This window comes from Chaetodon auriga, chromosome 10 (assembly GCF_051107435.1).
Source record: "Chaetodon auriga isolate fChaAug3 chromosome 10, fChaAug3.hap1, whole genome shotgun sequence".
In the NCBI taxonomy this organism is placed as follows: domain Eukaryota; kingdom Metazoa; phylum Chordata; class Actinopteri; order Chaetodontiformes; family Chaetodontidae; genus Chaetodon; species Chaetodon auriga.
Window position 1 is genome coordinate 13362657 of NC_135083.1, and position 10091 is coordinate 13372747.

At 40.1% G+C, this 10091-nt stretch overlaps 1 protein-coding gene across 2 annotated transcripts; it reads left to right on the forward strand.

Moving 5' to 3' along the window:
- The first annotated feature begins 641 nt into the window (after positions 1-641).
- On the forward strand, positions 642-7794 carry senp1 (SUMO specific peptidase 1). Of its 2 annotated transcripts, none has more exons than XM_076740928.1 (18): positions 642-1262; positions 1536-1594; positions 1691-1872; positions 1960-2035; positions 2148-2346; positions 2491-2629; positions 2728-2846; positions 3436-3719; positions 3855-3918; positions 4243-4281; positions 4378-4462; positions 4572-4712; positions 5077-5208; positions 5346-5549; positions 5640-5719; positions 5833-5917; positions 6396-6491; positions 6588-7794. In XM_076740928.1, the coding sequence occupies exons 1-18, from the start codon at positions 1129-1131 to the stop codon at positions 6648-6650; spliced, it is 2181 nt and encodes a 726-aa protein (XP_076597043.1). In that variant the 5' UTR covers positions 642-1128; the 3' UTR covers positions 6651-7794. The 2 variants fall into 2 exon arrangements, with proteins under 2 accessions (XP_076597043.1, XP_076597044.1); XM_076740929.1 differs by having other exon boundaries at positions 988-1262; positions 1709-1872.
- The last annotated feature ends 2297 nt before the right edge of the window (positions 7795-10091 follow it).

Here is a 10091-nt window from a genome sequence, read left to right on the forward strand (position 1 = left end):
TGTTACTAGATGAGGGCCATGTGGTGCTGCGTTGGCAGGTAATGATGTGCAGATGATACAATGATTGGCCATACATAGCTGAACCAGTGATCTTCCTGGACCTCCTAACTCATCAGTCCTGATGTTGTCTGATTATGACACCTTGTCATACTTAGTTGATATCACACTCTGTTTTGTATTTTTTAACTTTCATTCAGTAAATATATGTGGTCATATGCAGTATGTAGCTGCCTGCTTTGGACTGAACATGTTTTCTTCCTGGTTTGTGTTTTTGCTATCTGACAATGTAATTGTTAACAGACTGAAGATACATTCTCAAAATCTATCAGAATATGTTATGCCTAATTATGATTAAGACGTGAGAACACACTTTATGACCGTATGTTTGCCATAAATATAGGTGTCCTATAATTATTTCGTTCAAAATATGATTAAAATCAGAAGAGACCAGATCTACTTGTGATAAAGATAAGGCTAAATGCATGTGTCCACATGTGATAGAGATGAGAAAATTGTGTTCAGAAGTTGATGCCGGTGAATGTGACGTAATATTAAATGGTCTCCACCAGTCTGCAATCAACCAGTAAAACTGGTGTACACTCAGACTTAGAGCTTCCAGTCATCCAATCACATTGTGCGATGGTTGAGCGTCCGGTTCAGCCATGTTGTGGTTTTGAATGAGGAAGAAGCGGGAGATAATATTCTTCAACGAGTTTATATGCATTTTAAAGTCACGTTAAGGATATATAAATGAGTTAGGGTGTGACTGAAAATGAAAGCCGTTTTTTCGAAGGCGTTGGTTGCGACTTATCGCATTCCTATTGGAATTTAAACATACTTCTATAAATTAGCCGTTTAGCTAACAACGTTAGCTAGCAAGGTAGTTAGCATAGTGTGCTAGCTAGGCAACTAGCTAATTCTCGGCTAACTAGCTAACGGTTAGCTCGTTTCGTGGGGAAGAAAAATGTTATTTGTGAAGAGTGCTAGCCTTTGAAGTAGCCCCAGCCAACCCGCCTCAGTCGAATGAAGCGCATTAGCCTCATTTGGTTTGACTATATTGACAGGTAGAGCAGCAGCTATAGCGATTTATCTTTAAACCAGCGGCGTTATTTGTAAAACTTTTGAGCCATGCTGAATAAAATCTACGAATGGATAGAAACAAGCTTTGCCAATCTTCGCAATGGTTTACCAGCTGCGGAGCACTCTGGTGCACACCGGGCACCTGGAGATGGTCAGATGAGGAGGAAAAGACCAGTTGAATGGTATGTGCTGTAACTGCGTTATTCAGTTGAGAGCGCGTAATCGAAAGTCGGTGTGTTTAAAAAGACACGGAATTAAATTGACCCCAAGTTGCTTTTAAGTTATTTATTGACTCAGTGTAATCGCCATTTCTGTAAAACCGCCATTCATTACCTCGGTGCTCATTCAGTGTTTCAACCATTTGTTAGAGTTTGAACGAAACAGTTTATTTAGAGATTTTCAAAATGAATGAAATGTGTTTTAACTGTCTGGCATCAATCTGTTCTCTCCTTAAGTTTGGAAGATGGACATAACGTCGACCAAGATGGCTTAATGATAAAGAAATCTCGAATGGGTAAATAATGACTGCATGCTATGGTGTGAGGATATAGTTAAATCAGTATTAGCCTACTTATAGTGTTATCTGTTGGTCCGTGTCAATTTTCTCAAGGGGATCTTATTGATTCAGTCAAGACTGCAGCTGAAGGGGTTAAGACTCATAGCTCCGTTGTGGCTACATGGATGAGGAACAACGTGAGCCCTACCTTGAGAAATATACTGCCTGCCTCTCCTGGTCCCCCACCTGGAGAACCACAGCCCTCAACATCAGCAGCTGTCTGGGCAGGGAGGCCGGTAAGGAATTAATTTTTGGGGCTTTACTGCAGGTAATGTCAAAACATTTTTGCCTTTATTTGAAGATGTCTGTTTTTGGTTTTTAAGATTGTTGAAAGGAACTCTCTGGATGAGACGTTTGCTGCTCCTTCCACCACTTTGGCATGGAAATCATCCAAATCAGGTAAGATTACCACTTAAAGCGTTGTATAAGCTTTTGATCAAGGTTGGTTGTGCTTGTAGAGGCTTTAAGCTCTTGGAGATAAGTTAATTATTCTACTGTTTTTTTTTTCCAGCTTTAGAATGCTTGCGTAATGAGAAGTCAACTATGGGATCAAAAGTCTGTAGGCGACAAGTGTGCATGAGTCCGACACATCGTGAAGTGCCAAAAACAAATGGGCACTCATTCAACTTGCCAAACCCCATCACCCCTGAATTGCAAACCTCTCCACGGTTAGGCAGGCCGCTAAACCTCCGACCACATGGAATGCCAAGGTATGCTTTATATCTCAGTTTTTCCCTGGAGAACAAAACTTTGGACATTTCAAGAATTGTTTTTTGTTACATCATGTATCATTATACTGTGCAAACTACTGTCAGATGATGCTTGATTACCACTCTGTCATTTTCTGTCTGCAGTTCATTTAGTGGATTGGCAAGCAGCTCTTGCACCAGCATGTATGAGAAGACCTTTCCCATCAAAGTGGTGCAGAGTCCAACACACAGCACCTCATCTGGCCGTGCACACAGGGTCAGGCCCCAATGCACAGCACAGGAGGTCAGACATCAGTCTAAAAATTGGCACCAAGTGATTCCTTCTAAATCAGTTGTTGCATATCTTGGTTAACTTCATTGTTCTCCTCTGTGTTTGTCCAGTCTGTTCTTGAAGAGGAGAAGGAGGTCTACAGGCAGCTTTTGACCATGGTCTCTGGTGGTCAGTCATCGTTCCTGCACAACGGCAACTCACATGCCATCATGAGGTCACACAGAGATTTGTACGTATCCTTACAAATGCAGTAGATTTTAATAATGCCATACTGAAACCATTAATGAAATATGTAAAGGGATGCAGAGTTATGGGTGCATTGAATACTGAGAGAATTCAGTCACAGGCCAGTGGGGGGCCCCACAAGCATTTGGACTTGAAAGCAGTGTTCAAAAACTCTCCCCTCTGTTTAGTCTGCGATGTCAGATTAAACGAGTTATTACTTGCAATGCGGTGCCTTCAGATTTCAAAGAGAAATTTCTGATTCAGTCAAGTTAAACCATGATTGTATTTCACAACAACAGAACAATATTAGTATCAGTATATGCACAAAGTTTTAAGTAGTTATTGAACCTAATCCATCTTTTGTTCACCATTGTGCCATAGTTGAGGAATATTCAATGGTAGTTGCATGTATTATATATTTTGTAGCTGGAACTGGCATGCAAGGAAACAACTACAACTTTGTATGAGGCTTTACTACAATTGCCCTTACATATAGGTTAGCGAATTTAGACGATCAGTACATTTTAATAGTGCTATATCTATCCTTTATCACTGGACTGTGCTGTGCTTAATCGCTGTCTTTTTCTCATCAGTACCAGCTTCCTGACCACCAGCCGCAGACTGTTACAGTTCTCTTCCCCCACTGGGTCAGCAGCAGGAGGAACTTCAGAGGCACCCAGCAGTCCCCCCAGTCCCAGGGGCATGTCAAGCCAGAGCTCCAGCAACCTCCACAGCCCAGTGGGGACCTTCAACAGGCCAGGGACTCAGACATGGTCTCTGGACACAGACCTCAGCTCCAGCAGAGCAGCTACTCTCACATCAGCTCCCTCCCCATCTGCTCTGCAGGATAACTCCTCTCAGGACACACAATCATCAGGTACAATTCTCACCAACTTCCTTGTACACTTCATGGAAACGTAGGCATAGTGTGATGGGATACCGTAAGTGAATGGAATATTTGTTTGCTTCTGTATTTCTTCTTGGGTTGTAATCTCCTTGTCTTTTCTTGCAGCTCATGATGGTGACTCTGTAATTATTGTAAATGAGCAAAAGGGTAAAAAACAAGACAGCTCAAGGTCAGTATTTGTCTTTATTCATTCCTGGTATTTTTTATCTTACATTGTTTTATCATAATCTACAAATCATTAATAGTAATGTGTAATATGATAACAAGTTATGCAAGCATGATCCAAGATGTAGACATCTAAACATGTCACGCCGGATGCTGTGGAGTTCGTTCATATTTTAAATATAAACTGAATTCATATCAACACACAATGCCTTTGTCTATGATACCTAAGTGTGAGTACATGGAATAAAAACAATGACTTAAGTCAACAAAGCTGTCAGCTCAAGTGTTTCTCTTGTATACACAGTAACATACTTCTCTGTCTTTACAGTGTGCCATGTTTCCAGGCTGAGTTATGGATCAAAGAACTGTAAGTAGCCCCCTGTGTGTTAAATTATATAATTGATCCACTGTTCACTGATACTGTGTTTGAATAAAGGAAATCATGTATTTTTTGTCTCTGAAGGACTAGTATGTATGACTCTCGGGCGAGAGAGCGACGGAGACAGATAGAAGAGCAGGAGGCCCTGGCTGCCCAGCTGCTGCGACAGGTGAGTGGATGCCACCGAAGCCGTCTTTCACATTCAGTTATATCACATCTGTTGCTTCTTGACCTCTTGTGACCTCACCAATCTGTGCATTGATATTGTCGGTTCCCAGCGTCTGTCTGAAGAGGGGCAACGCAGCCCAGATGTGGAGGTCCATGTTCGAGTTCCTTTGGAGAAGGAGGTTCCTTTGACTCTTGTGATAGAAGAACCGAAGCCTCTGGAAGAACGACCAGAATTCCCTGAACTCACAGAGGTGTGGTCATTGTATCTTAGAGTGTATGTAGTGTTTACCATATACGGAATTTATTTAGATGGCCCACACAAAGAGACTTGCTCTCATTTCATATTTTTAAAAGTCGAAAAGCAGTTGAAAGTGAAGACTAAATGTCTGCCTCGATGGTGGCTTTGCTTTGCTGAGATCAGAAGTAAAATATGAGAATCCAGAATATTACAGGGTATTACAAGTATTGGCTATGTATTCTTTCTGCTGGGCTTAAATCTGCATATTTTTGTTTGCTTGTTTGTTTGTTTGTTTGTTTGTTCACACACAAAATCATATGTAACAAGTATACGATTAAGTTAACATTCCCTACTTTTCGCTGTATCTTTCTATGAAGGACATGGAGGCTGAGGTGAACAGGGTGCTCAGAGGAGGTAGTTACCATGAAGTACTAAGTGAAGGTTTTGGTCTCAGCCTCACACGCAAAGACCTGCAGACCCTCAGCAACCTCAACTGGCTCAATGACGAGGTGAGTGCACCGTGTTCTCAAGGTGAAATCGGTGACCATTGCCATGGTTAAATTGTGCATTTAATAATTGTCGCACAGCTGAGCCATACAGTAGTGCCTGTCCAGTTGATTGAAATTATTCCTCTTTCATCTCTCAGGTGATCAACTTTTACATGAACCTGCTGGTTGAGCGCAGCAAGGACCCCAGCCTGCCATCAGTCAACACGTTCAACACTTTTTTCTATCCCAAGCTGCGCAGCAGCGGCTACTCTGCTGTCCGCCGTTGGACCAAAAAGATGGACATCTTTTCTAAAGATATCCTGCTGGTTCCTGTCCACTTGGGGGTACACTGGTGCCTCTCTGTAAGTCTTAATGCACATAAATGTGAACCTGGAAGTCACAATCGTGGGATTTACATTGCAGTTTTCTTATTGTGCATCTCTTTCTCGCAGGTGGTGGATTTCCGCAAAAAGGCTATCCTGTACTTTGATTCTATGGGAGGAAACAACGATGAAGCATGCAGAATATTGTTGTAAGTTTCGGTATCAGATATGTCTGTGTATTTTGAGAGCTAAATGTAGCTCCTGCAAATTGATTTTCTTGAGCCATCAAAGTGTATAGAAGACATTCATTTTGTTTCCCCAGTGATTACCTGCAACAGGAAAGTAAGGACAAGAAGGGCAAAGAACTGGATACCTCAGGCTGGACGCTCCACAGCAAAAAGCGTAATGTAAGTCCGACACACGTGAGGGGCGAAGAACATTCGGTAGTCTGTTTCCATTGTTCCATGTCATGCTGTGTCATCAAACTGCATGCGTTTAGGAATTCTGGATGGGTTTCACTTATTAGCACAGTTATCAGCAGACAGTTCCAGATTATAGTTGTTGGAGCTGGTGGTGCCTCCAGGCTTGGTCAGCTTGTCCTGATCCATGCTGCGCTGCAGTATTGTTACCAATAACTACTTTTGTTGGACAATATATCTGAATCAACTTTATTTTCCAAGTATGTGTGCACATACAAGGACTCTTGTATTGCACTCAGTGTACCTGCATAAGAAAAAAATGACATACAGCTCAATGAGGACAAAAAGACATTTTTATTATATTTTCATTCTTGCTAATCAAATATCTTGTCAAATTTGTACTGATAATTAGTCGTTTTCCTCTGTGTAATGCCCGCTAACATCTTTATTCCTCCTTCACTCTCAGGAAATCCCACAGCAGATGAATGGTAGCGACTGTGGAATGTTCACGTGCAAATATGCAGATTACATTACCAAAGACAAGCCAATCACATTCACACAGGTAACCACAAACCACATTAACAAAGGAGATTTACCGTAACTGGTAATCATGGTGGGAGTGGCCTATAAGTGGCTCATGACTTCTCTTTTTTCACAGAAACACATGCCCTACTTCAGAAGAAGGATGGTGTGGGAGATTGTCAACCATAAGTTGTTGTGATGTCAGTATGAGGATTGTGAACTCATATAGTTGGTTCACAGTGTTGGAAATACTAGTCGCGATGATGGCTGAGCTACGTTCAACAGCAGGATCCACTTCACGGTAGTCCTGTTCTGGGATAGACTTGCACACCAGCTCATCAAATCAGGAACCAGCTCTGCATCCCCTCAGACCTCAGCTGATCCTTGCTGACGGGATGATGCTGGAGCACCAAGCACTGCCTCCAGTACTCTACTCCACTTTGTTTTTTTTTTGGTGCGCCCATGGAGCGTCAGTACAGCAGTTGAAACAATGCGTGTTTTGTATCACCCAGCCAGACCTGTCTTTGAAGTCACGCTCATGCTGACTTACATACTCTGAGCTGCAATGTTCAGTTTGATGCAGATCTATGAAGTTTACATGTTTTTTGTCTTACAGGGAGATGAGCACATTGTGCTGCATCATTTTTATAAGGACAGTAATGCTACATTTTGGCGTCACTGTCGATGTTTGATACTCTGGTATGTGCAAAGGAAAATTGATTTGATGGTGAAAATAGGAATGCCCACAAAACTGATATCTGAATGGCATCTTGTCTAAAAATCGGTCTCGTTTGACTTGAGACGTTCTGTTTTTTGTTTTTTTCCCATATGAGCATTTCACCTGAAGCAGGATATTTTTTCAATTTGATTATTAAATTGCACAAAAGTCTTCAAATTTGACATTGCCTCAGAGTGTGATTTATAGTTAAACAGAATGTCTTATTTTGCCACTGACTTGCAAGTGGAAACTTTCTGTTACACCCTAAAACTGCAGGGTAAAAAGTTTTGCCATTTCATTCTTACCCATTAGTCTTGTTAAAAGATTGTAAATTAAGGTTCAAAGTCTATTTTATGTATTTCAGAGTCTCTTTTTGTTAGACAGCAACTGTTGGCCATAATCAGTATATTTTAAACTTTGTACATACGTAAAACATATACAGCCTCTTGAACAGTGTAATATACTTTTCTTTACGTATTTCCTATATTTTTATCTAGATTCAAGTCTGTTTAAGAAATAAATTCTCATGTATTGTAACTGTTATTTGTGTATTACCTCAAAATTATCTGAGTTTGATATAAAAACTGCCACGTTTGATAATTTGATAAACATGAGAGAACCTGGACACGTGTCATGGTTTATTTGAACTGCACACATGTACATATACAGATGTGTGTGTGTGCCATGTAGTGCAAATGGTCTTGTGTAATAAGAACCAAGCAAGCCACAGTGAAAAAAGTTTTATTAAAAAAATGACAAGTTCAAAATCAAACCAAGTTAAAAGTTTAATAGCTGTTGGGTTTTCTTTATATTAAGAAGACAAAGACCTGCATCATGGCACAGACAAACATTTACTGAGGAGAGGTTGTTTGATGCACAAAACAAGACTGCACAGACGTTGAACATGAGTTGCAAACTGACTTGATATATTGAATGACTTTCAGCTAAAAGATTTCTAAATACTTAGCAATCCAAAGTTAGCAGCAATAGTTCTTTAGACTCAACAAGCCACCATTCAGGTCTTCTTCAATATTTTGGACACAAAATAGTAATTCAAAGTTGTATTTCTTTGCTTCATAGATCTATGTTCAGTTTGATAACAACAAAAATCTTTTCAACATTAGCAGTGCATGGAAAAAAAAAATAAAATCCAGTCAGAGGTCAAGCCCACCAAATGTGAGAAGCACTTCACGATCCTTTCCAGTGAAATCTAAGGCATTTCTGTGAAGTTTAATTTTCCCCTGGAAATGAACTGTTTCATGGTTTCAAATAAACAGCACTGATTACTCAGCAAGAAAGCAAGTTAACACACAGGACAAGACAGGACACACAGAACGGTAAGAGAAAAGCTGCAGCTGGATGGAATGGGGAAGCACATCTAACACAACCCGATGGTAATGTAAGTAAAAAAAACATGTCGGGTAGACGAGTGGGCGACCTGCCTTCATTCACACAAAGCACAACTCCCATAGTTTTTTTTTTTTTTTTTCTTTTTTTTTCTTCAGAGTTCCTACATTTACTACTGTCATATTAACAACCACGTTTTGGTTTGAAATAGTTCCCTTTTAATGCGGCAAGTTGACTAACCATGAACCAAAGGCGAACGTGTCAGAAAGAAACAAATCTCAACGTGTGTGTGATGAAAGGTAAAAAGCCATGTGAGCCAGAATGTGAAGTCATATTGTGAGGTGATCCATTGTCATAATGTGAGGTGTCTCTTGGATATCTGTAGTATTGCATTTATAAGGATAATAAATTAATTGCATAGATCATCAGACCTTGGGCGTGTTTTCCGAACGTTGGACGGAAGAGTTAAAGGATGTGGACACAGTACCAGCTGTGAACAGCCATGAGACCTACTGTAGGTGGTTATTGCCTGTGAACCTTGTACACAAACTGAATCTACATTGCTCTGGCAGGATGAGGTAAGTCAAGGTTTTGAACATATATTTCTCTGACATTGCTCCCAACTGCTTGGGCGACAACTCTGTAACAATGCATCTGAACCTAGCAAACATAATTAATCCATGATCAGGAGTCATGTTCACAAAGTGCCAACATTTGTGACACAGACAGAACGGAAATGTCTGTAGAAAACATTAAAGCCTTTTTGACATCAACACTGAAACCAGAACAAGAGAAGTATGCAAACATACAAACAAATCACTAAAAAAAAAAAAGTTGAAAACGTCTATTTCTCACTATTCGAAGCACAAAACACACTATCAAAAATAAAATCAAAGCTTCTTTGAAAAATAGGATCAATCTATCTTAAAAGTATTAAAACTGAATTAAAAAAAAAACTTATGAAAACCTTAAATAAGAAATGTAAAAAAAAAACAAAAAAAAACATGAGGGTGAAAAACAGAAATAGATGCAAACACAGCAATGGCCAGTTTGAGAGCTTCTCTACGCTGGCCACAATAATCCACCTTAATAGTGTTTTCTGAAGATAAAAGAGGGCAGAGCCACGCTTCACCAGCTCATCTCCACGCCTACGTAACAACCACTTCATACTCTGATAACAACATCTGATTCCTGCTTCAGAAAATACAATTTGGGGATTTAGAGGAGATTCAGCTTCCCCTTTTAAAAAAAAAGGGACATGAGGAAAAAACAGAAAAACACACAGCAATGCGTGAGTTGCCATGTTCGGTACAATTTGGTATTAGGTTGTTCCTAAAACAAGTGAAGCATTACGACCCTGATCAAAGGAAACCAAAAGAAAGCTTAAATAAATTTAAATCTCTTATTTACAGGCAGCTCTGTGTGAGACGTGATCCCTGTTCAACAACTTTGGATTTCATTTCAAGTGGAGCAGCTCAAAGTGAACCGATGCTCAGAACTTTGTGATAATAATCTCTGGAATGCTTTAAATCTGTTTAGCTCTTTTCAAGAAGTCTTTAATGACCATCGTCTCTT

What these genes read in the sequence shown, in the direction of transcription:
- senp1 (XM_076740928.1), top strand. Translation starts at nt 1,129, where the DNA reads ATGCTGAATAAAATCTACGAATGGATAGAAACAAGCTTTGCCAATCTT. An exon ending in CGACCACATGGAATGCCAAG is followed by an intron (nt 2,347 to 2,490) that starts GTATGCTTTATA and finishes TTCTGTCTGCAG; the next exon opens with TTCATTTAGTGGATTGGCAA. An exon ending in GAAGCATGCAGAATATTGTT is followed by an intron (nt 5,720 to 5,832) that starts GTAAGTTTCGGT and finishes TTGTTTCCCCAG; the next exon opens with TGATTACCTGCAACAGGAAA.